Source organism: Emydura macquarii, unplaced genomic scaffold, assembly GCF_026122565.2.
Source record: "Emydura macquarii macquarii isolate MOO-44397 ecotype Brisbane River unplaced genomic scaffold, CSIRO-AGI_Emac_v2 contig_3044, whole genome shotgun sequence".
In the NCBI taxonomy this organism is placed as follows: domain Eukaryota; kingdom Metazoa; phylum Chordata; order Testudines; family Chelidae; genus Emydura; species Emydura macquarii.
The window spans coordinates 2,239,106-2,267,039 of record NW_027133181.1 but is presented as its reverse complement, the minus strand read 5'-3'; the positions used below and the strand labels follow the sequence as shown (position 1 = coordinate 2,267,039).

Sequence of the window (27,934 nt, the reverse complement as noted above, 5' to 3'; positions counted from 1 at the left end):
TCTAATTCCAGAAGGACAAATAGATCATACCTGTATAGCCAGTTTTACAAACACAGTTGAAGCTTCCTGGGAAGTTCTGGCAGACAGCACCATTTTTACAAGGGCTGGACAGGCACTCGTTGATGTCTCTCTCGCAGGCCATTCCAGTAAAACCATCTGGACAACTGCATGAGAATCCTCCCACCAAGTTGTGGCAAGTCCCATCATTGTGGCAAGGGGATGGGAGACATTCGTCAATGTCAGTTTCACACAAATTACCATCATATCCTGGCATGCACCTACACACGAAGGGCTGAAGAGGTTCATTTGCCAGGATGATTACTGGGATGCTCTCGTGGTTCTTTAAAACAGGTCTCACAGCCAGCCTTCTCAAGCAGCTTCCTCCATTTTGACAGGGGCTTTGTACACATGAATCATGATCCACAGATTCTATCCGTACTCCACTCTGACGGAAAAGGATTTCTTTGATGCTCTCAAAGAAGGTCGCCACGCCACTGGGATTCACATACTGATTGTTGTTCCGTTTCACAGCTGCCATCAGGAAGGTTCTGTTACTCTCTTCATACACCCCGTAGAGCTGCACAGCAGTTCCTAATCCAGGTAACTGTGAACTGGCAATACGCAGGAAGTGAAGGTAGTGATTTGTCAAAAAATCTCTGACAGTTTGCACACTAAGGCGAAGAAGAATGCTGCTGTCAATTGTGGCATTATTGAACCCTGCAAAGAAAACCCGAACACTGCTAGTAACTGCACTGTGTAGCCCATCACTGCTAAGGACTGTCAGATCGAATGTTCCCTCTGTGGACCTTGCCTGGGAATGCAGGTCACAAGTGCCCCCTGGAATATTAAAGAGGCTTGTAACTCCTGAAGTAAGGGAACAACGGAAGCTATCTAAAACATCTGGATCCTGGGGTTTCACATTGCCTAAAATTCCACCCGGGAATAGGTTGCCGTAGTAGTGAACAAAGATCTCTACTGTTCTAGGTTGCGATGGATTGTCATTTTGGTCTATTACCTTTATTTGTACAGTTCCTGTGGACGACATCTGAGGAATGCCAGAGTCTCTGGTAATCACTGACAAGTAGAAGTCACCAATTTGCTCTCTGTCAATTTCCCTAGTTGTGCTCAAAACTCCTGTTGTGCTAAGACTAAAATAACTAGTTGCAGGGCCAGTGCTAAGCAAGTAGTAGGTAAAGGGGCCTTGATTTGGAGGGAGATCAGGATCTGATGACTGAAGTGTCATCACATGAGTTCCTGCACGATTATTTTCCATTACTTCTCCCTGGCTGGTAGACAAGGTAGGTCCATTATCATTGATATCTTCTAAAATTACCAATAAAGAGGCACTTCCTGTTGCTGAAGGTGTTCCTGAATCAATTGCTAACACAGTTAGGTTATAGACAGGTAAAGATTCTCTGTCCAATTCTGCAGCAACAGTAACTTGTCCTGTCTGTGGGTTGATGGAAAAGGCACCATTGTCATTCCCAGAACCAATAAAATAGGAGAACCTGCTCCAACTTGGGACAGAATCTGAATCAAAGGCACTTACAAATGTGACATGGGTCCCTGGAGGAACACCTTCACTGATTTGTATATTGTAAACCTCTAGGCTAAAAACTGGAGGATCATTAGCATCTAATACAGTGATATTTACAATTACTTCATCTACATCGGCACCGCGAATGCTCCCAAAATTTTTTGCAAGAACTTTCAAACTGATTCGCTCTTCCTTTTCTCTGTCCAAAGAACCTGAAACAGAAATTTGTCCATTCTTCTCATTAATCTGGAAACCCTTCTTTCTGCTACTGCCAAAGATAAGATAGTGGACTTCTCCATCAGTTCCCATATCACGGTCACTTGCAAAGACTTCTCCCACAACCATGCCTTTAGAGGCTGCTTCAGAGACCTCAAAATAGTAAAGCTTGGACACAAAACGTGGCACATACTCATTTGTTCCTTCTAATTGGATGTTGACACTAGCAAAACTGCATCGTTCTTCATCTGGAACATTAAAAGCTTTCACAGTTAGATGATAACTTTGTTTTGTTTCATAGTCTAAGAATCCTTGGGTGGTGATAATTCCCGTGTTGGGATCAATGACAAAGAGGTCACTATCTGAGGACTGCACTGCATATGCAATCATGGCATTAGGTCCAGAATCAGCGTCAGTTGCATTTAGACGGATAACAGTTGTCCCACTTGGGGCATTTTCTAATACATTAGGGAAGTAGTCTTCTGGGCTGAATACTGGAGAATTATCATTCACATCAATAACATTAACAGTGACACTGCAGTAACCTGTTCTAGCTACCCATCCTCCATCTGTAGCGCTAACAATCATCTTATGATTTTGGCATAACTCATAATCAAGGGGTTTGGCTAGAGTCAATGCACCTGTGGATGTATTAATAGCAAAGATACCAGCCTCATTTCCTGAAGAAATATTATATTTGATTAGTCCATTCATAGCAGCATCCCTATCCCTTGCTGAAACAGTCCTGACAATGGCTCCAACAACATGACTCTCAGGGATAGTAACACTTATATGGCTTTGAGAGAACTCAGGTGTATGATAGTTTTCCTCTGTGATAACTATTTGAACAGAAACCTCGGATGATAGGGGGGGATTACCTTTATCCTTTGCTTTTACCTTAAGCAGAAAGTTTTGGTTCAAATCTGTCATGAGTGACGAAGCTACAGAAATCCAGCCTGAACTGCTCTCCAGCTTAAATTTATCAGTGTTGTTTTCATTAGAAATGAAGTATTCAACTTCAGAATTCAGTCCAAAGTCCTTATCGTCAACTGCAGTAACTTTAATTAATTTAGTACCAACTCCTACATTTTTAGTCACAGGGGTAAAATATTTAGTAGCAAGAAACTGTGGTGCATTGTCATTGCTATCCACTATGTTGATTGTGACTGTTGTCTCACTCAGCAAAGAAGGACTGCCTCGGTCTGAAGAAGTAACTATGAAGCTGTGCCTGTTGATATTGATGTTGCTGGAACCACTGGAATTTTGATACTTTAAATATTGCTTATTGAAAATCTCCCCTGTGGTTGCATTAATTCGGAAGAACTCAGACTGGGATTTTATGAAGTAGAAAACTTGGCCATTAGATCCTTCATCAGGATCTGTTGCTGAAACCTGAGTTACTTTCAATCCAACCTCAGTAAGCTCGGGACAATCTAAGTAATAGGATGTTTTTGTGAATCGTGGAGCATTATCATTGACATCTGTCACAAATATAGTCACATCTGTGCTTACTGTCCACCCAGAATCATGTGCAGAAACTCTGATTCTATAGCGGTCTGTGTCTTCCCTGTTTAGATGTCTACTGATTGTAATGTCCCCGGTACTAGGATTTATGATAAATGGAAGACTTGTATCCCTTATGGAGTACCTGCTGATAGCATTCACACCAATGTCTTCATCTGACGTAGTGACTCGTGTAACTGTGTAACCCAGAGGTGCATTTTCGGGCACAAGAGCACTGAATATCTGTAAGAACCTGGGAGCATTATCATTTTCATCTAAAATATTAACAACAACTTTTACTGTGGTGCTCTGAAGAGGTGTACCTCTGTCTGAAGCTTTTATGGTTAGCGTGTAGCAAGCCAAATTTTCCCTATCCATAGGTCTGACACTTCTAATTTCACCTGTGGCTCGATTAATACTGAAACTATTTTCTTTATTGCCATCAACTATTTCATAGTTCACCTGTCCATTTGGGCCACTGTCCTTATCCACAGCAGTGAGAGTCAGAATTTTACGTGGTGAAAGGTTCTCTATTATTTCAGCAATGAATGGATCTCGCTCAAACTCTGGTGCATTATCATTGACATCTACCACTGTTACTTCTAATTTCTCATAAGAGGAGAAAGGAGGAAAGCCCATATCTCTGGCCTCAATCCAAACCACATATTTCTGTATTTCTTCAAAATCCAAAGGTTGGCTGATGGACACATGTCCTGTTAGTTGGTCAATCTGGAAGGTATTGCCAAGGTTACCACTAGCAATGTAGTAAGACAAGGAACCTCCCCTGGACGAAGACCCAGAAACAGTGGTGACAAGAGTACCAATTGCCTGATTTTCAGGAAATATGAAAGTCTGTTGCTGAACTTGAACTTGAGGGAAGTCTGCTTTGTTCACAAATCTCACAGTTACCGTTGTAGAGTCTGTTTTTGGATACAGGCCACCATCTTTTACGTGAACGGAAAAAGTCACTTCAGAAGCCCCTGTCAGTGCGTCAGCAGCCATAATTGCCCCCCTCGTTGGGTCAATATGGAATTTTTCAGAGTTCTTTCCCATGAGGGAATAGTGAAGCTCAGCATTGGGCCCAGAATCAGCATCTGTGACTGTCACAGCAAACACAAATGAACCTGCCAAGGAGAACAAAGAGGATAATTAATTTTGTGTAATAAAAATAGGACATTTGAAAGTAATTTTTCACTGTGAAGCACTGGGAACTATGCACACCAGTCCTGTTATTTTTCTTCTATTATTTAACTTAATGCTGTTCTGAAAATTAGCCCTTTTTCATAAGTATAAAAGGGAATATGAGATATTAAGTCAAATTTTCTACCACTGCAGGACTATTTGTATGCACACAAAAAAATGCATGCACGTGCATACATCAACATTTGTGCCTGAAAATCAGATAAATTCACAGAAAATAAAATAAAATAAATAAAAAAGTTCGTGTATGTACAAATGTTAGCAAATGCATCTCTGATTTTCTGAAACTTTCGCATCACATTTTGACAATATTCCCTAACTAAGATTATATGAAAACTCTAAGTCTAATACTTTGCATGGTATTTAATAGTATTTTAGATGATTCTATGTTTTGCATATTTTGTATACATGTAGCAATTAGGTGTGCCTGTAATCCAGCATATGTTGACAGTTTGGTTTGCACTTGCACGTATCTGTTTGCACTTGCAAATCCAACACTGCTCATGTATCTGGGTACTTGCGTGCATAAATTGTGCATGCATGCTTTTGAAGATTTGATGCTGAATGTCCACTATGCTGAACATCCATTCACTGGCTTTGCTAGTGTTGATTCATGGCTCATACCAGATCTCTATATAAATAATGTAATTTTCAAACTCTGAAGGCAAAATCTGTGAGGGACAGGAGTGACTTTGACAGTGTCCACTTAAACCATTTCTTCTTGTCACTATTTTTTGGAGAGCAACATTTTATACTCTAAAGGGAGGAACTGCAAGATGAAGAACAATACCAAAATACAGCAGTACTGCAGTACTTGAGCGTGACAAGATTGGGACAAAATTAAGAGTTCTGCTTCAGTTTGGCACATTAATTTTATGTGGTTGTGATGACTTGTCATAGCCCCATTTTTAAGCCTGACACAATAATTAAAGCAACCAAGCTGTATTCTTGTCTCCGAGTGTGCATTAAGACCACTGTGAAGTAACCACAGCAAAAAATTAAATGTTATTGTCTTTGAGACTATCTACTACAATTAGTGCTGTGCCTGCCAAAACCGTTAACTTCAGTGGTTTTTTTGAGTAGTTTGAAGGGATTCTAAAATTTCCTTTTAGCTGAAGCTTGTTTGGCATACAGGTTCTCAATTTTATGATTTAAAAAAAAAGTGTTTTATTTAAGTTTATTTGCTGTTTTTTAAGTTGGTGAAGTCCAAAGAAATTGTGACTGACTCATTTTGACTTTTCCCCCCTTTTCTAATTAAAAAGGTTTTATGTTAAAAACAATGGTAGGACACTACCAGATAATATTGGATAAGTCATATATGCTCTGCCTAAATGTATGAAAATTGAAAATAAAACCTTCAAAAGAAATCTACCCATATGTTACTGATCTCAAACCAGCTGTACACTGCTCATAATGTATGAAGTTTCATCTTTTACAACAAAGGTCTTTGTTGATACTGTTGTTCTGATAGGGGGAAGAGGTATGGATAAAATGCATCTTTCCTTAAAAGACAGTTTGGAATCACTTAAAATTTAGAAGGCTGGACACAATTGCTTGACAATGTGATATTATATTTCTTAAAAAGAAAAATAAATAAATATGTTTCACAATCTTCTGTACAGGAAACATGTCTGCTTGTCTGTACAGAGTGTTAGATCCTTGCAATGTGAGCAATAATATGCAACTTTGTGAATTTATGATACATACAGTGATCTAGGGTGACAAGATAGCAAGTGTAAAAAATCGGGACGGGGGTGGAGGGTGCCTATATAATTCCCGAATATCAAGACTGTCCCCATAAAATCAGGACATCTGGTCACCCTTTAGTGATCACACTTTAAAACCTTCTGCTGTTTTGAGAGAGTAGAGGTTCCAGAGTTATTCCAGAGATATTTCAGTATAAGACACTTTTTAATTGTGACCAATGTATATATGAATGTTTTTGGGATTACCATGAGACAAAAACCTGCAAAAAATAAATATGACAATAAACCAGTACTCACTCTAGAGTACAGCACTGTGCCTGTGGAATGGTTATTTTAATCTCGAGTAGTGAATTCTAACCCATTGCAATATATCATCTCATAATTACACAACTTAAAAACCTTTCTAAGTAATCACAACCCTCCCTGTATTTCAGGTATTTTATAAAAGCTAATAAACTGAATAAGATCAGTTAATAACTAGACATCTATTATTTATGAAACATTATGACTTTCTATGATTAATGAGTGATATTAACATTCTGTATTTAACCTATTCTACTCATCCTATGAAGTGCTCATCCTAAGAATGAAAAATATTAATAAAGGCAGCACTTCAGGCTTTTTCACTTCTGATGTACTTATCGTATTTGTTTAAACACAAACTGTATAATCAAGCAACTCAATTCTACAGTCATGTGAAATTTGGAGGTGCAAATGATGCAGGACCTATGAATATTTATACAAAATGGAAAGGATATGTGACTTAAAGAAGTCTCCAGAAAAGCTTTTATAATTAAAATGTAACACAGACAAGAATCATTAAAAGATATTTTTGATATCTTTTCTAAGACCTTCTCAGTGACACAGATTCCGAAAGGCAGAAACGGCAGTTATCATCCCTTCCTCTAAATGTAATTTTATCATTTCTTTCTCTTTTAGATTTGAAGGCTTGATTCTGATTTACACTGAGCCCAGTTATAACACTGCAAGCGTAAAGGGACTTTAAGGTCAGTGGAAGTGGAAGTCATGCCCACTGTAAGGATCCTTTGCTCTATCAGAGTGATGTAAAGGGCCCTAAAATAAATGAGATTAAGACCCCAAGTATTCTTTTCCTTCACAAAGAAATAAACTGTAAAGTAAAAAAAGGATTAATCATTTTAAAAAGTGTATAATACACTGTGGATGATGTGCTACCTTTTCTTAAACAAAATAATATTATGATCTGTATAGAACCAGAGGTGTCAAGTACACTTGGGAAACACATAGGAAGACAAATTCCCTACCCTACCCAGAACAGTCTTGATTAGACAAGTTTTGGGATTCAGTAGATGGCAACTTGAAAAAGGGACCTTTTCATCACAGAAGTTTGCATGTTAAAATTTATTTTTTGGTCCACTAAAAGGTGTCACATCAACTGTTCTGTATGTTTTTTCTCCATAATAAAGTTTATAGAACTTTTCATCTTCAAAGCTCTTTATAGAGATTAACTAATCTAGTTTTACAAAATTACTGTTGTGAATTAATAACAAGTCAAACAAAAATACCAGCTCTTCTGGAAAATACAGCATATACAGTAACTGGTGAGCTTCAAAAGACTAAGAGTATGATTTGATGTGGCTGTAAAGAGAAAAAAAAGCACTGAAAAATACTTTATAATTACTAATCCAAATCCATTCATTGTCTCAACTTTGTTAATTATTCCAGCAGCACACACCAAAAATGTAACAGACAATGCAAAATAGTTACAGGGAAATGTATTTTACAAAGTTCTTATGGAATACCTATCATTTGGTCAGATTCTTACATTATCCCCTGTACCTGGAGTGCCACCATTATCAAATTACCTGAAGTTGTAGGTGATGGAATATGGGTGACATAAGGATGGTGTTGAAATTTAGGAGGATTGTCATTCACATCGGCAACAGTGACAAGCACACTCGTGGAACTGGAAAGGGCTTTGGGAAAGCCACCATCACTGGCCACAACTACCAAGGTGTAGTTCTCCTTAGTCTCTCTATCTAATAGTGCACTGGTGATGATCTGTCCCGTTGATGGGTTGATTGTGAATTGTGAATTACCACCAATAAGACGATAGCTGTTCAAAAGACGAAAAAAAAAAAAGACATTTTCCATTAGTATTCTCATAAGAAAGAAACCTTGTTACATTATGATAATAATAAATTATTTAAACTATTAAGACCGCTGCCTATCATGCTGACCAATACTGTCTCATTGTTTCCTTGTGCTTCCCCATCTATCTGTCTGTATCCATTCTTTGTCTCTTGTCTTATACTTGGGTTGTAAACTCTTTGAGCCAGTGACTATCTTTTTGTTCTGTGTTCAATACCTAGCACAATACCTGGACCTTGATTAGGTCTTAAGTGTGTTACACTAATAAAAATAATAATAAATAATTATAAACTAGAAATGGAAAAAACCAGAGTGTACTTAACTAAAAAACCAGGTCAGACATCTGCAGCTGAGTTTGGTATTTTGCCCTGTGTATCCACCGCTTAAATAATCTTTTCATCATTTCATCATTTATCATTTCCACAAGTTTTGGCCTCCAAATAGAACAATCCCATTATGTTGTATAATTGGGTTGGGCAGCACCAGAGACAGTATCTCTAGGGGAAATGTAGGAAACTTTCCAGCTCCCTACTATTTGTCCCAAAGGGTACACACTGATGTGGGAAATGCTCATTAATACTTTTAATTCAGCACTTCTCTAATTTAAACTTCTAACTTGCTTTACAGACCTTCAACGTTCAGTATGTTGTGCAACCTGCACAAAGGACCACCTCCAATAAACTGCCTCTCTTGTATAAGAGACTGCTTTAAATAATCTTCACATTACTGGAGTTAATTAAGTTTGAATTGAAGTTAAAGACTGGGCAACTGACTGGGCAACTGACAGGTTTCACTGCATTCTTAGCACTTTGCTCAAGCTTGGGAAAGCTCATTCAATACTTTTACATTAACATTATGGATGAAGACAGGAAATGACCTAAGTAGAATGTTGCCTGTTCTGCTCTTTTGGAGTTCGAGTGAACCACTGGAGTTTGAAATTTGTTTTAAGTGACCCTTCAAGGGACTGACAAAATTTGGTTGCTTCATACAAATAACAGTGAAGCAAAATTGACTTCAGTACTTGAGGCGATACAACAGAGCAGCTCCTTAAGATTGGAGCCTGACTGTTGAAGTGGACACACTAATAGACTAAATATTATCCTGCAAGCTGAGACCTGACAATCTGAATTTGTAAAGTCCAGTGAGGAGTAAGGATATGTAAACAGCAGTAATGATTTCTGAAATAACAAGAGGATTATTTTACTGTGAAATGGTAGAAAGGACTTCTAGTATGCATCATTTTGTGGTCCTGAGCCAAAGCCTGCTTTTGTTTCCTCAATTTTAATCCAGAATAATTCACTTGGAATCAACAGAGATAGATTGATGTAAAGAAAGAAGCCAAATTCTGCTCCCATTTCCCTTAACCTTTTAATATGTCAAACCACATATTTTTTAAGTATTGGCTGTCCAGAAAAATGATGCTATAGATCATTATACAGGCTAGGCTCCATCTTATCGACACTCTTGGAATGCTAATATGGATATGTTAGATTTTTATTTTGAGCAGAAGTATGGATCTCAAATGATATTTTGATGCATTGTGGATTATTTTTTTCCAGATGACCAGATAATATAATGAACTGTACAATTTTTCAAATAAAAAAACCAAAGGTTGATGTGGATAATTCTAGTCTATGGTATTATAACCCCAATAAAAACAAGACACATAATTGTACACAGGGCTGGATTTCCAATTAGGCACAGTAGGCACGTGCCATGGGGTGCTGGCATTTTAGGGGCACCTAAACAGTGGTGAATTACTGCATGGGCCAATGGGGCCTGTGCCCAGGGGCGCCAGCCAATTTGGGGGCCCCACACGAGCACTGGAACTCTGGCCCTGCCCCCTGCTCCTCCTTCTGTCTCCCAGGGCCCCACTGCCTGCTCCTCCTCTTGTCTGTGGCCCCACTCCTTGGCCAGGCTGGAAGTCAGAGCTGGTTGCCCCAGTTGCCTCAGCCCCTCTCCACCCCCCACCACACGGAGCTGGCCTGGCCAGCCCTTCACTCTCCCGTCGCCCTTCCCCTCCCATGCAGAAAACATAGGGGGTGGAGCCCTGAAGATGTTGTGCCATGGGGAGCGTAAGTTGTGAATTTGGCCCTGACTGTAGGGAGAATTGCTTCTTCAGAAATGCCTGAATCAGCAGTAGCAGCACCGTTCAATATAAATGTTTCCGTAATGATCCAGAAAGAGAATGGTGTTCTGAAAAATAACATAGAAATATTATTTTTGTTGCTTATTTTAAATCAAAATGGGTTATGACAGGAATAATCACACAGGCCAGGGAATATCCTAGGAAATCAATAACCATTTGGAAATAATGGCAAATTAGCTCTGCCAGAAAATGCCCTGGGAATATTCATAATTACTTAACTATTATTTAACAAGATGGCCGTGTATACTTATTAACTGGCTAAAGAGAGATTAGTTTGGGGTGAAACTGATCTTTTCGCAGAAAGCTTGCAAAAGGCCTAATGCACTATTTAGATCTCATTAAACCCATAAAGTACAGGGTGCATACAGGCAAATTTCACCCCTAATCTGCAGTGTCTTTTAATGCAAGCTGATATGACAGTGGCAACAATGACATCCTCTTTCTCACCCTATTTTTGCCAAATATCTTTGTAAAAGGACAACACAAGCGTTTCCATGGAGAAAAACACCAGAAAGAAGAGTTTTAAAATAAAAAACTAAGAAAGTATACTTAAAAACAAAGAGTTCAACAATATGTCCACAGCTGAACCTGTACAACTCCACTGCACATGTATGTGTCAGGACAGAATTTGGGCATAATTAAAATAATAAAGACAATCAATATTGCCAGCGACTGGCCAGAAATCAAACCGTTCTCAACTCAATCTTCCACCTCCATGCTTGGCCAATACATTCATATTTATCCGCTGACCATTTTTTCAATGGAATTTACAAGATTTTTATGTGTTAATATTGTGGTTGCATCTAAAGGCCACAGCGGGTTAGGCCTTATTGTGTCAAGTGCTGTACAAACATATAATAAAGCCGAATTACTGCCCCAAAGAGCTTACAATATAAAAAGATTTGCCCTTCACTGTATCCTATGATTTACCAAACTCAGCTCTGGAGGATCTCAAGAAGGAGTGCAACCCAGACCAAGGATTCTTCACTGAGAATGTCCTTTTAACAGTGGGGTCTCACAGCAATGAGAATTTCAGCCAATCACAGCTGCCATTAGGGAGGGGCAGAAAGGACAAGATGATTTCTTAGGATAAGGTATACAAAGGAAAATAGAAACATTTTTATTATCAAACATTGCTACAATGTTGTCCTACATGCTTGTTCTTTGCAGATACTGATTTACAATGTCAAAAGGGCTTGCTATGTCTTTACAAAACATAGATCCAGTCCCACAACTAACTCCATACTGGCAGATCTTTGGACCCATATGAAATTCCACTGTCTTCTGTGGTGCTCTGTGCTGGCACAAGGGTTTTGCATCTATAACCAATTTATCATTAGATGACCTGTATATATAGAGGGAGATGCTGCACATTGGAGGCTATTCTAATTGCTAAGCATCTTTCTCCTTCTCCTTCTTCTATGGAAACCAGTTTTGAAGCTTGGAACTGTAAAGTTAGGCACCTAAATCCATATTTAGACTTATGGAAATGGTATTTGGATGCCTGGCTTTAAGCATCCAAGTTTGAAAATCTGACCCTAATATTAGAAGTGACTGACAAAGTGCCATTTAGATCTGGATCTAACTAGGTTTAAGGTTTGAATTAAGTTCAAATCTGAATCAGGCTAGGGTTTTGGTTCCACAGTGCAGAAACCAACTATTATTGTGAAACTTCTGGCTGCATCCAAACCAGAACTGAACAAAATATCTATACAATTTTGCAATCTACCCCAGCACCACAACTAGCTATTGGGTTGAGTTGATATATGAGTTCTGAAATCCAAATTACTCCTCAATTTCAAAGGTCATCAGATTTAAATTTCTGGATTTGGTCAACTTCCAAGAATAATAGTTTCTGCTTCTCTAGTGACTTCCATCAATGAATATAAAAATATTTTGGAAGCATTAATTAATTAAACCTTCTTAGTTCCAACCTTTACATCCAATTGTGTCTCATCAAAGGGAGCTACACTTGCTCAACTGAGGGGTGAATTGGAACTGTATAGTCTTTTTTAAAGACTATACAAAGTTAACAGGAAGCTATGAGGTAACAAACAATCTATCTTATTTAATTATGGATGGTCCCATTTATCTCCATTTTATTTGACATATTACTGACTTGTATACTAGTCCAAACTACAGGATTTGGCCAAGTTATGATCACTAGGCAGTCTGCTAAATATAGCTGCTTTATCCATGTTTCTCATTGTGTTTAGAGGAAGCCAAAGTTTTAAAAATCAGTTAAACTCAGGTGACTTTAAATTCAATTTGCTTTTAAGTAGGCAGATTCTTAAAAATAATTTGCAATATCATGTGTCCAGATTACCATCCTAGAAGGTTTTTAACAAGGTTTGCTGAAACAATATTGCCATGAAATTGCCATGTACAAGCCACCATCCTTGTTCATCGTTAGTACTTAGGTGGTGATGATGAGCAGCAGGAAAAATGTATATCTTCAGGTGATACATCAGGCAGCAATAAATCCATCAAAACTAAAGGGCATACCTGATAACTGCATTAATTGAAGCATCAGCATCTGAAGAGTTGACTAGCAAAATATCTGTCCCTGTAGGTGCATCCTCTGGAATGGTGGTGGAATACATCTTAAAGGCAAATGTAGGAACATTGTCATTGACATCGTCCACTGTGACAGCAACAGTTCCTGTGCCAGTAAGGGCAGGAGATCCTGGGGGAAATGGGATTTAAAATTCTAGAGGTTACACATACAACAATGCTAATACTGGATATGCCACTCTTCATTTATAATCTAACACTTCAGCATGTCACAGCTCCCAGAGCTGCAAAGCAAAGTAGAGAACAGGGCCAGTTTGGTTTTTAAAGTAGGCCATCTGAGGACAAAGTACAAATGTAAAGAACAGGGCCAGTTTTAAAGTAGGAGTACAAAACACAAATCACACAAAAATAGTTTTCAGTCTCATCTTACTGAAATATTTTGTAGCATAACTTCCGTGCACAAAGATAAACTGGAAACAATGTAGAAAGCCTTGTCTGTAACAATCAGGCCTAATTTGAACATGTGGTTGATTTTTCTTTTTCTCTAATGGAAGTCTGTCAAAGACAGTGCATTGACAGCCCTGGAGACTCAAGCCCTCAATTTATTTATCCACAGAACAAATAAAGGAGAGGCAGTGGAATGTTAGTTTCCTTCATTTTACTCTCTCAGTCTGTCACAATCCTGACCTGGAGTGATGTCCTCTGAGGGCTAGAAGGGATTCAATTTCCAGACTTATTCAAACTTGATTTCTTTGCTGGAACTACCATCAATGGTGCCAATTAGTGCCAAATCAGATAGTGTTTACTGTGATGTGGACATTGGTTTACAAGAAACTGGACTGAACTCATTTAACCTATGTTTTGTCTTGTTTTTAATTACTAATCTGCGCTGGATTTGAACAAATGAGAAAGAGTGGAAAGTTCGTGTTTAATCTTCCAGTATCTAGTCTGTGAACCCCTTCCTCTGTCAAATGGAAACCTAGACACAGAAAATGTTAACAAGGGGCCTAAATTATATTAGCTTCCCCAGGGTTATCATACTCGCTGTGGGGTGAGGAGGATCAAACAAATTTATTCTACCAACCAAACTAATCACTTAGTAGTTTTCTGAGTCCATTTCTCCCCTTCTTGTCTATGAAACAATAATACTATATTTCTCTCTGTTTTAACTCCTATTACGGGCTGGCGCAGTATCCTCCTGCCTCGAAGGAAGAATCTGTGATGAACTCCAACTGAACAGCTGCCAAAAACATCAGAGTATACGAAGGAACTGAGCATAAAACACAGGAAGGCAGGGAGTGAAAGAACTATAAAGTGAAACTTACCAAAGAATTCCGTAGGTTTCACTTTAAAGTCTGTTGCTCAGACAGGCTGGATCAAAACACTGAGTGGGACACTTCCAGCTGAAAGGGTGTATGTTTGACACCACTGATTTACACAATGCAGTTCTTTTTATGCTATGTATTGAGTAATTCTTTTTGCCAATAATATACTTTCAGACAGGAATTTTACATGAAGCCAGTCAGTCTGACTCATACTGTACCCTGTTTTCAGTTATGTCATTTAGCCAAACACTTACAGATAGAAAAGGCTACAAAAAGTGTTCTTGATTGCTGACATATTGCTCATGGAGTGTTTATTATTACTACATTAAATGAAACAGAAAGAGTCCTCAGTTATCGCATGTTTCGAGTACAAGCATTCCAAATACATTTAATTGACTCATTCACCTGACAGTTAATGAAATGAAAAGTTGAAAGTTGCTACATTTCACAGATGATTAGGTATTTTAGACATACTTGAAAAATTAATCTAGGATAAGTCATATTCATATACAATTAATATTAACTCAACCTGGAAAAGAAAGTTAGTTCACAGTAAAGACTTGAAGTTCATCTTTTTAAAAGTAAATGTAATGCTTGCTAAAGGTGATGGACAGACAACATTGGAAACTTAAGCCCCCAGTTTATTCACAGGATGAAAAAATGCAACACAAGCTTCCCCAAAATGTTCCTTTAATTTATCTCGACACTATCCATATGGGGCTAACTAAGATAGAAAGAGAATATTGTTTTCTACAAGGCTATTAAATTCTTGGCCTCTTAAGTGAAATGGTCAACAATGATGAAAATTAGTGCCAAATTTAATAATGCTTTTGTAATGTGGATATCTGTCTATTAAGAACTGGATTGAGACCACACACTTATTCCACACAGAGCATTGTCTAGCCAGTTGCCAGTAATCAGTTTTGGACATTTTTTATCTGGGTGAAATTTTAATTGGTAAAGTAGAGAAGGTGGGTGAAATCCTGACCCTTCTGAAAGAGTTATGCCATTGACTATATCCCATAATATTTTCAGTTCTCTGAGCCATCCAAGAATCTTTAAAGTTTTTCTATTATCCACGCTGTTGATCTTGAATATTTCAGCAATCTTTAACTGGTGGGGAACTCACAGCAAACAGAAGGGAAGTGAAGATGGATTCTGAGTCTTGACCTGGCATTCCATTTAAGAATTTAAGGGTCCAACTTTACAACTCTTTTTTTCCATGTGTATTCCTTACTCATGCAAGTAATCCAGTTGCAGTCAATAAAAGTACTTGCATCAAACAGGGCCTTAGGTAAAAGGCTTTTGGCAATAATGTTTTCAGTGTTTCATTTCCTTCGTTTACTAGAACTCACAAACCTAAGGTCTTAGTTGATCTATACAATGATGATGTAATACAGATCAACTAATATTCCGTGTTTCTTTCAGTATTATAATAAACTGGTTGTGTGATTTAGCTGTTAGCAATATACTAGCTCGTCTCTTAGTTCTCACAAACACAAACAATCTTTCTATTTAGAAAAGAAAATTCAAGCATATACATTGGTTTCTTTCCTATTTATCTACCCACTTATGTTTTTAAGTGAAAAATCATGTTATTTCCATTTCTAATACTGTGCAAGTGAGTCCTGACAACTTTCACTCCCTTGCAATTGAATGACTAGCTCACGTCCACTAACATTTGTGCAGTTGCCGAGAAATAAGAGGAAATGACAAATGAAGTCATTTTCTATGGAAAAGTAGTTACTTAGGGCCAAAATCTGCAGTCCTCAACCGAACAGAACTCTCAGTGCTTTCACTGGAAGTTCTGCTTGATTAAGGACCACAGATTTTGGCCCCTGTTAATTTGGTAACAACATAATTTGCATTAGATGTAAATATCATATTGGTGGTAACAAATGTAGTTTCCATGGTCTGGCCAAGTTCCCAGATTTGATTTCTGCTTCGCTAGCAGTTCCTTCTGAAGATTGCTCTTCTTACAATTTGTCAGAGGCCCACAGGATTTTCTCCAAGTTTTCCTGAATATATTGCATAAATTTAGTTTAATACATTTTCTATGAACTTCAGCTACGACAGTCCTCATGTACAATGCTAAACATGTACCATTAGGGTCTCTGATGATGCTACAGAACTAACTGCTTAAAAGTGTGGTGATCCTATAGCAAGTGAGAGAATTTATATTGCAAGTACTGGTAAGTATCTCTGAATGTAAATGGATTCTGTTAAAAAAAATGCTAAACCTGAATCACACAAGACTCTTCAGATTCCCGTAGACTGTACTGAATCTTGCAGAATTTAAATCTAGTAGCACTAAATTTAGCAGAAAACCCTCATGCTTTCTCTGCTTTGGAGATTTGGTTTTAGATGTTTTACTCCACTCTCACATCACATCAATACTGTCACTACTGTTATTATTGTCATCAGTATTATTTATTTGTATTGTTATAGTGCCTAGTCATTACACACACACACCCACACACAAAGGAAAAATGGTCTCTGGCTCAAAGACCTTGCTGTATATGACCAGAGACAAATAGATACAGCAGACAGATGGGAGGGCAGAGGAGAAGCACAGCACAAGATATCAAACAATTACAATTAATGTAATAAGCAGCAATCACAGCACACCAGATGCCTCGTCATTGTTTAGTGATTGGTAGACATCAGAGCAGCAGTGAATTTTAAGCACAAATTTGAAAGATGATGTGAACTGCAATAATCCTGTCACTTCTTTCTCCATAATTTTCACATTTCCCCCCATTCCCGCCACCAATGCCTGTATCCAGATCCCAGTTACTTTTTTCCTCAACTACTGGAGCTTCCTACTTTATGGCCCCTCAGGTGCCTACCATACACCCGTTCAATCTCTCCAACCTAAGCAAGCAAAGGGGAAATCCAACACAGCTACTAAAGGGAGACACTTGATAAATGTTGCTATTGTTATTAACAATTATAATTACCTGCTATCATTGGATTTAACCCTTCAAGGTGCTGAGAATCCTCAGTTCCCTGTGAAGTAAACAGAAGTTGAGGGCACCTCACCAGAGGCCCAGCAACTTATAGGATCAGGCCCTGGTCCATAAAGTCAACACATAAGTGCTTTTCTGGATCAAGCCCTCATTCATGGCTCCTTACTCAGGCAAAACTATCATTGAAGATGTTGGAGTTTTATCTGAGAAAAGCCCACAAAGAGAATCGGGCCCACAAAGAGAAAAAAATATTTGTACTGCTTTCATATTAGAAAGTTATTTTTATACCATTACTAAATTCCTACAAGAAAGAGTGAAAATTTTCTCACTCATACCAATAATTTAACCATGTAAAACACAGAAATTAAAATATAATTGTTATCACAGATTCACCATTTCCAAGCCTGCATCAAGCGAACCACTGCCTCAGTTTCTCCTTCTTCGGTACCCTTAGGGTATTCACACACCACACAAGTGGTGTTTCAAACTCATGGCTCCTCTTTCTGGGGTCAGGTTTATTAACATTGTAAGACAAAAAGTGTCCATACTAAAGTATTCATTCTGTACCCTTGTTGTTTCAGTTCTCCAAGTACTTTCTGGCCTTTCTCCTTGGGCTTCACAGTCCCTTATAACGGGCTTCTTCAGGTTCATTGGCTCTAGTCTCAAGCTTCCTGCCCTCCAATGACCTGGGAGATGGTAGCTTCCCAGTAATTTTCCTGACTTTGGACTCTCCTAGATTAAACTAGGAGTTTTTCTTTATATTGCGCCAAAGGCAAACACATGATCCCCGGTCACCTGGCATTTCTGTCACATACTCAATCTGGTAACAAATTCTGGCATCCTGTAAGAGGGCATGCATTTGTCTAAAAGACCAGTGCCCTGATAGTTTCATAAATTATCTACTAAATATAGTAATGACAGTATATGTAGCCTGCCTCCCTTTTTCTAAACATCATGTAACATCTTTGTTAACACAAGACAATATAAAGAATATTTCTTAATCTTGGACACATAGAAATGTTTGATTTTATGATATGCACTATAATAGAACAGATCCCATGGGCAGGACAACATGAACAAGAAGAAAAATTTACTATATGAATCATATAATTTAGTATTTACCTGTTAAATCCTTTGAAAACTAACATCTTAAAACCAGCCAGTATCTCAAGATATGAATGATACTGTGACATCTAAAAGGTACAAGCTAGTTAATCATATTTTATTAGAGATAGCTAACATATTTTTTAATTTTTGTTAGCTGCAGAGCAGGAATGCCTTCTGAAATACCACAAGTATTAAATTCAGTGTATTTCCGTATAATTGTTTCTAAAATGAATTAAATAATGTTTGCTGTAAGACTTCATCTCTCTTAAGCCGAACTAATTAATGTATATAAATTAATCATAGGATATGAACAAACCATAGTCCTGCAATAAGCAAGAATTTATCAGTAGGATCATGAATTATGAAAAATCTGGCTATACCAAGTGTAATTAAACATAAATTATTGACGATGTTATATGAAAATCTACTGTGACTCCAAAATTGCAGATGTATATCAAAGTTTAAATAAGTGTCATTGTAATGAAGAAGTAAAATTGATTTAAAATCCAAGCAGTCCAAGCTCGTTGGCTGTGGAAGGCAAGCAGACTAATGTGGAACCACTGACACCTGTTTCTAGCAGGCCAGCAGGCTATGACATGGCATTCCCGTGAGATGGATAGGGTGGATTGGCTTAACAAGCCATTACATCTGAAATGTACTTGTTATAGATGCAATACAGCAAATCAGACTGACTTATATGGATTTCAACGGATGCCTATCAAGCCTAGCAAATGGAAATAGTCACAGATCTCAGATAACTGCTAAACATATTACATGTATTGTGAGCTAGAACTCTACTTGCTGTAGTGCAGACTATGCTAGTAGCAAAAGAGTCAAATTACATGTTTCCTTTGCTGCCATAGAGGAGACATATTGGCTGGATACAGGAGAGAGTTCACAGTTGGAAATTATACTATCCTTTACACCTGACATTCAGGTGGACAAGCGAAGCACAGGGATGGGGTTGCTATAACAGCGGACAAGAGAAAAGTGACTTCAGTGAACAGCTGGAAACTGATGTCTGAGAGGATTGTCACAGCAAGATTTACTACTTCCTACAATAAATGATGCATAACTGTGACTTGCTGTCCTGCACTAACAAAAGTAGAAGAAGAGGAAGAGACAGAAGGGTTTTATCAATAGTTAGATAGCATTGTAGATGAAATTCTTGGTCATGATATGATTTTGATAATGAGAGATATGAATGCAAAGGTTGGTAGCAGACTTGGTAAGCAAATGAATAGTGTTGGACCATGTGGAACTTGGACAGCAAACGATAATGGGAAAGGTTTAGAGCTTGCTGTGAGATGCACAATCTGATTATTGGTGGTACTTGGTTTCCTCACAAAGCTATAGACAAAGTTATACGAAATTCACCAATCAGTTAAATTAAAACCCAGATTGATCACATTATTTTCACTAAAAGGTCACTGTTATTTGTTAGCATCTACAGAAGTACTGAATGTGGCGGTGATAATGTCTACTAATGGGAAAGATTAAGATGAAGTTAAAGTCCAAGAAAAAGATGGGTGCAACTGGAACTAAATTTGATCTTGATAAGTTAAAGGATATTCTGTGTGAGGGAGGCAAATAAGCTGATGCTTGGAAAACATTTCAAGTCACTGATTTGTGAAGATAAAGAAATATCACCACAGGCTGGATGGAAAATATTCAAGAAAGTGATACAAAATACAACCGAGGAAATTATTGGAAGGCATAAGCAAACAATGAAAATCTGGAGAAGCAACAAAACAAGAACACTGCAGGAAAAGTGTAAACAAGCCAAGATTGCTGGGAAAGCAGAAATAGTAAAAGCATTGTGCAATGTGGTGAAGGAATCACAAAGACTGGACAAGTAAAATTTCTGAAAAGAAGAGGTTCAATAACTAGAAGAGACATCAAGAAAACAAGACATGAAAATGAGGTTAAGTTGTGTGGAAGCAAATCAGGTCAACGATCCAAGCAGTAAGAAAGGTCATTGGTGAACTGACAACAAATGCCAAAGAGGTGCTGAAAATATGGAAGCATCATTTTGAGAAAGTGCTGAACCCTGAAGTTCATCCAGATGCAAGCATTCTAAACATGCTAGATGAACAGGGCAGCTTGCAAGACAGAATGTATATCAGCTCTGAACCACCATCAGAAGAAGAAATAGAAAGAGCAGTGAAGAAAAAATAGGGAAGCTGCAGGAATAAACAATATTCCAGTTGTGTTGCTAATAGCCAGCAGGACAAGTTCTATCAAAGTATTAGGAAAAAAATTTATAAGAAGGTCTAGAAGCAAGTAGAGGTACTGGATGACTAGCTAAAGGGCAATAGTTGTACCAATCCTGAAGAAAGGAGATCCTGCTGATTTAAATAATTACAGAGTTGTAAACCCATTATCAGTACGGGGAAAAATCATGATGAAAGTATCTGCCAACAGATTAAGGTCAGTTTTAGAGGAAGTAGTAGGCAAGGAACAGTGCAGCTTCAGATCAGGCAGAAGTTGCATTGATCAGATATTCACGCTCTGAAAACTGATGGGTAGAGGGAAAAAGAGTGAGAATGGAGATTAAAGATGTTAGCTGTTTTCATCAACAGGCATTTGATTCAGTTTGGAGAGAAGCACTACAGAAAGTAGTAAAATCACATGAAGTTCCAGATATAACTGCAAGATATGTTCCTGTATTACTGTATGAACTGGTGGATAATTGAGCAACTAGCTTAAGTCAAAGTGGCATAAGAGAAGGGGGCATGGAATCGCCATGTTCATCATGTTCTTAAATTGCACATTAAGACTGATAAAGGTGTGAGGGTGTGACATTGAATAAAGAATTAAACTCTTATCTTCTGCAGATGACATTGTACAACTGGCAGATGTTTGAATTAATGATACTTTTTTGCTATTCTTGGAAAATTGGTATGGCCAACTTGAATTTACAACCACTTTGTCTTTTCATTTATTGTATTTTGGAAAAGGGACAGGAGATAAAGTATTGAAATGAAGCAGCGGGGAAGTCACAGAACAAGTACAATCTTATATGTACCTAGGAATCTTGATCAGTGCCAATGGTTCCATCAAAGATGAGGTTAAAAGGAGATGTGAGTTAGCTAGAAGTGCTGCACAGAAGTTGATGAAATTATGCACTGATACATTTTCACTTCAGAACCAAACATAATGTTATGAAGCCAGTGTAGTAACAGTATTACTTTATGGTTTTGAAGCAGCTACATTAAATGAGACAGACATCAGAAGGCTGTAGGTAGCAGAGATGAGAATTCTTTGGGAGATGGCAGATGTAAAGTGGAATGATTTTAAGACAAATGAAGTTAGAAGGAAAATAGGCTCTTCTCTGAAATCATAGTATGGGATTTGCCGCAATCAAAAACATTACGATGGTGTAGACACTATAGAAGACAAACAAATGATAAGATGCCAAAGAAAATAAGGCAAATGCAATCCAAAGTCAGTCAGACCTAGTGGCCGACAATTGACCAGAAGGTAGGATATCAGATGGAGGGGTATGACCAACCTGGGCTAAATGGAGGAACAAGCCATGGACAGGAATCAGTGGTGATGCTGTACTCTTCCCATGTCTGTAAAGGTGCTTTGGAATGAGAAGGTGATGATAATGTTTGTGCGGGTGAGAGGTGTGGAGGGAGTTCCATGGCTTTTTAATGAAAAAATACATGGAGTTTTATCTACAGCAGTGGCTCCAAGTCTTGGCTCTCATTGGACAGCACTTGAACATGTGCTTAAGACCATCTGCATTCAAGAAAGCACTAAGACATGTGCTTAAAATTAAAACTGGTGTAACACAGTAGTGAATTATGCCCAAATGTCGCTTTTTTACATAAAACTGCTAGTGGTTTTCATGTTAAAAGTGAACTGAAAATATTTTGTTGTGTAATGAAAAATTCTGTGAGGTGCCAAGTTCCTCCAGAGAGGTGCCAAATGCCCTCAAAGTTTTTTGAAGCCAATACAAGTCAGCACCCTACAGGACCAGGCTCTCCCTAGGATGGTCCAAAGTTTTTATTTTATTTATCATGCACTTTTGAAGTCTGCTACCTTCTGCCCAGGAATCAAGCTCCAGCCCATAGCCTAACATTCTAATCTCTGGACAACTACAAACAACTACCCTTTAAAAATATTCCAATCTGTCTAAGAAATATTTCTTTCCTCTGATATAGAAAATCCCCTCAAATTATAACTTTGTGCAGCCCAATATTCAGTTCTGGAACAGTGACAAAATTTGGGGAAATATCTTGTAAACCTACAATGTTAATAATTGGAGCATTATCCCATTGGAATAACAAGATTTCTTGCTTCCCACCGGTCACTCATTCTGAGCCCTGGAAGATCCTGAGACTCTAGACCTTAAAATCATGGTATATGGGGGTTTGGACAAGATACCTTAGGTCATTTTTAGAGGTTTATGATTCCATTTAAGCCTTATGAAGTTGGCCTCATGCTAACTAAGAAATCATGATAACCAGTAACAGATACAAGGACTTCTCTGTAGAGGACTCATTCTGGCCAATCCCTGTATGCCCCCATATTCAGACCTTGACTATATGAACCAAATTTTGTGTGGACTTCCAGTATATCAGTAATTTATAATAACTTTTAGTAATATTTTGGCTTTTTCCAGCCTTTTAAAAGTGATATTTCTTTGAGGGTTCCCTCTTTTTTGGGAATGTTTTTTTAGGGTTTAATTATCACATTTCCTCAAAAACAAAAAACACATAGATCCTGCAATAGAAGAGAATATCCAGATTGAAAGGTTTTACTCCAAAGGGAAAAAGAAAAAGTCAGACCTCCATTGGATAATTAATAAAATACAGACATTTAATGTTAACCTTCGCTGAGGAAATTTAGATAATTAGAATGACAACTTAAGCAAAGAGGAAATCTTTAAAATTTGGAAGAACAGATTAATATTTAATTTGCTATGACTTGGAAATTTAGATTCCTGGTTTACATTATCACTGGTCTATGTGAAAGCCAATTTAAGTGTTTACTTTCTAGCTGCCAGTTACTAAGAATCAACCTTATACACACCTCAAATAAATTCAGACAAATGGCCACAGATTCTCATATGAAATATACTGGAAACGTAGTAGGCATACTTGTAATCTGGGATTGTTTTAGAAGTTTTGATAACCTCAGTAATCTAAAGTACTGAGTTGAGAAAGATAGTAATTTCTCATTAATGGACTTACAAGAAAAGAAACCCAGTCAGATAAGAGAAGAGGGGAATAGGGGATGTGTCAGGATGGTATGGTAGGGAAGATAGCAGCTAGGTCTCCTCCAGATTCTGCTTCCTCCAAGCTTCCTGGGAAAACTGGTGCACATTACAGACGAGGTTGGCTGTGCCAGTTTCCCTCTGTGCAGTGGATCCCTCCCTTTTAAAGGAAGTTCCAGGGATGTCACAGTCATGGGAGTTGTGAAGAATCCATATTACAAAGAAGCTACAGGGAATCTGGAGGGTAGGCAACTGTGCTGTGCAAGGTGATCTCCCCTGCTTCTTCTTGCTACTTACACCAACCTCAGATGTACTTTGGAGGAGATCTACCAGCGGCCTCCTTCTCCTTCACATGCAAACATTTTCTTCTGGCTGATCTCCCAAGATATGCATGGATCTCAGGAAATCTTCAATTTTAGACAGTGGAATCATCTGGTTTTTTTTCCATAAGGGGAAGGGGAAACAAACAGTGACTCCTCGCACCATACAGAATTGTAAGGAAACTAATTGCAGGCAGGTTGTAGTAGGCACAGTACAGATAGGTATAGTTTAATCTCACAGAATTTCCACTCCCCAAAGCCAGAATAACCACCCAGAGAAAAATTTGACTCTCTGTGTGTGGCTTTTTTGGATGATCTAATAACTCATTTGTGCCTTCATTTTGCTCTAATACTCATGGAGTAATGCAGTCACATCCAATGTAGGGAACTAAATAATATTTTCTCACTTTCACCATTACATATTCTTTCTGCACACATGTCCATTTAAAGCAACACAAAAGGAGTGATAACTGTAGGTATATCTTCTGTTAATTACTATGTGGTTATTGTGAAACAACACCTGTTATGTGCATCTGGTTTAATTGTGGAACATATGGGCAGAGTAAGCTCTCTTGACCTACCGTAATCCTCAAGTACATGACAGTGTCTGCTCTAACATATGTTCAGCTTTAAATACCATAGTTGCATTAAAGGAGAAATGCATGCATAGTTTGGCATGGAAGGAGAAATGATTACCAAAATATTTAGTGAATCTGTCTTGATAAAAGAAAACAGTCAAAGGAGATTGATAAATACCATTCAAGGCAACTCCTGAATATGTTAAAAGAAAGTTCAGCCAAAGATGTTAATTTAAAACAGCTCAGTTATATGGTGCTGTACAGTATAGAGAAAAACAAGAATATACAAAAACAGAAATATGCTGTTTAGTTTGTGAGCCACACATTGTTCATTTTAAAATACAAACAGGTTCTGGATCTTGTCATCTGTGACATATTTTACAATTTTGGGAATAATGAAACTATTATTCCTTTCAAAACCCAGAAGCCTGAGGTCTTTGTAAGTACTAAAATATCACAATTAAGTGCTAGAAAATTGACAATAGACTTGTAAAAAAGTACAGGCACCTGCTTTACCAAAAGAAAATAAAAAGATGAAATAAAATAAAATGAATGAGAACAAATGACTAACTAAAGTTCAAACTGCAGGCACATTACAATTTTTGTGGGCCCCTGTAAATTAAACACATCATTATCCTGAAACATAGAAAGTAATTCAACAGAAATGGAATTTTTGCTTAACTGAAATCTGTTGCTTTGCAACAAAGCTGATTTCATTCCTGCAGTCAAACATTCAGTGAATGGGTCCCCAGACTGGAAGTTGGGTTTATTATTAGAAAGCATTAACTTTTTCATGGAGTAAACAAGGTTTTTCTCACAGTAGAGCAGCCAATCTTTCAAATGAATTAAAATGCAGACAGGGTCCACTGGTCCACATTGGTGTGTTTTGAAATAATTATGGAAGTGCTATAACCTCTTCACAGCTAAGTTTGCAAACAGCATCGATTATGAAGCTGTATTTCAGTGTCCATGTTACTCAGCTTGGAATATGAATTCAGCTTAAAAGAATTGTCAGTTTTACCCTGATCACAAAGGAGAATGTATACACAAAATCTGAAGGAAATTGTGGGTTATGGCTCATTAAAATTTACCTATTTTTTGAAAAATTGACTTTTATCTTCCTCTACCTCCAGTACAGCTTTTCGTTATCTCTTCAAAAGTCCATGTAGTTAAATCCCTTTGAAAACTTGTGAACCTAATATATTTGTATAAAAAAGTTGCAGTTAAGCAATCTTATTGATGATTTTTTGTTGTGGGTTGTTTGGGAGCAAATCCTGTTTCCATCCATTTCAATAGGTGACAGCTAAGGGATAACATCCTTTAGCTCAAGACATAAAGGCAAAATTCAAGAATGTGTAAAGAACCTCCTTGGTGAAACAAAAGCAAGAGCCATTTTCCCCTATAAGATCTGGTGGTGGAATGAGAATATTTGAGAGTCTGTGAAGGAAAAGAAAAAGTGTTTTAAGCTTTGGGAAGCAACACTCCAACAGCAGGATTTTCAGGAGTACAAAAAAGCCAAAAGGATAGCAAAGAAAAAGGTAGCAGCTGCTAACCCTAAACCCAAGGAAGGCTTATATGCCTATCTCGAAATGAAGGATGGTGAGAAAGAAACAAAGACTGGAAAGGATCTACAATAAGAAAACTAACGACTTTGGTGAGATTAAAGTAATTAAAGATGAAAATGGAAGAGCATTAATCAATGAGCACCAGATTAAGGAACAGTGGAGATTATTTTGAGAGGTTTATGAATGAACAGAATCCAAGAGAACCATGCCATATGATAAAACCAAACCAAGTATGGTGGCACCAGTCCTAGAAGAAGTTGCGGAAGTATTAAGCAACATGAAAAATAAGAAAGCTTTCGGTCGTGATGACATACCAGAACTATGGAAGTGCCTAGAGCAAGTAAGAATGAACATATTGACACAATAATTTTAATTTGCGTTATGATAGGGCTGGATTTGCCGGTAGTACCGCCTACTGTTTAGTTCCCTGGGTCACAACTCTCCCGTCTCTAGCATTCCCTGCCGATGGCCATTCTGGCATGGCAGTGGTCTATCTTTCAGTAGATAATAACTCGGACCTCCAGTCAGGTCACTACTGAAGTCTACTCCTTTTCTGGGGCAACAGAGTCCAAGAAAGTATAAATGTCCAATGTCCCCCAAAAAGGAGTTTCTGGCTGAACTCCAGGCCCCAGAAGGCCTCATACCTTTATTTTAGTGTTTACATTGTCTTTTACCTCCTTCTTATTTCAAGGGGGAGGAAGAAGAGAGGGAGTTATGTCACCTTTGTGGCTGGCTGGTAATAAAGCCTCGGCCTTTCCTCTCTACCAGGCTCTAAACCAGCAATATCAAGCCCCCAGGAGTACTCTGAGACTGCCTTTCTGGGCCACTTCCTGCCACTTAGTTTCTCAGTCCAGGGTGTGGTCACAGTCTCAGAAATAATCCAAGAAAAAATACAGCAATCCTTAACAACAAGTTAGTCCCTCCTCTGGGATCTGGAGTAGCTGCCATTTGGGTACCCTCCTTCTTTGCAGCAAGGACTCCTGCTGTGTCCTTTCTCAAGAATTCTTACGACAAGTCCATCCCCCTATCATATCTAATATTTTCCGTTTTCTGGAGAAGTCTGGCTATCTTTTAAACTCCTCGTCCTGCTGGAGCACACCCTGCAGGTATGATGGGCCAGGGCAACTTGGGCCCAGAACTGTCCCTTAATCCCTTCTATTCCCATGTGGGGTAACCAATTACAGAAAAGATGAGGGAATCCTGGCTTAGCTGGTTTGGGCATGTGAAAAGAATATTGGATGAATATATAGGAAACAATGTGCTACACTTAAAAGAGGAGGATAAGAGAAAGGTTGGGAGATCCAAAACTGAACGGATGAACGTCAAACAAAAGGATGTGATTAGCTATGGTGTTTCTGAGGAACTTCTTCAAGACAGATGGAAGTGGAGAAGATGGACTCGAACAGTAGACCCCACATAGGTGGTAGTAAGGCTAGAAGAAGAAGAAGAAGAGCTTTAATTAGATTGAGGCCTAGATTTCAAAGCTTTAAAACTAGATTTCAAGTCCCAATTCTGAAGGTGGTGGTTTGTTATAAAGAGGTAGTACTTAAGAGTGTTTTTAAGAATCCATGTTATTAAGTCACCTAAAAGTGAAGCATTTCCTGGGTTAAGTCAGAGAAAATCTGAAATTTTATTCAGAAGGAACAAAATTAGAGGAAGTAGCCAGAAAAGTGAATCACACTCCCCTGAAAAATGTCATGGTTTTGGGGGGAAAAATTGTCCTAATTTGGGATAAGAAGCCAAAACCTTGAATACGTCTGTGGGACTGAAATTCTGTAATATTTCTCTTGGGAAACATTGGAACATTTCTGCAGTGGGAACATTTTGGTGTTTTAGAAACAGAATATGCTCCTGGGAGCTCCAGTGGCTCTGCAGTGTGCCAGACAAT

General features: G+C 38.1%; 1 protein-coding gene across 1 annotated transcript in view; it reads right to left on the bottom strand.

Moving 5' to 3' along the window:
* Window positions 1-27,934, bottom strand: part of FAT4 (FAT atypical cadherin 4) — a 211,982-nt gene that overhangs the window by 42,523 nt on the left and 141,525 nt on the right. Inside the window, exons 7-9 of the mRNA XM_067530230.1 lie at window positions 12,947-13,127; window positions 8,007-8,257; window positions 31-4,380 (exon numbers count right to left, since the gene is read on the bottom strand). Coding sequence (XP_067386331.1) covers window positions 31-4,380; window positions 8,007-8,257; window positions 12,947-13,127 — 4,782 coding nt within the window. The remainder of the gene's footprint in view (window positions 1-30; window positions 4,381-8,006; window positions 8,258-12,946; window positions 13,128-27,934) is intronic.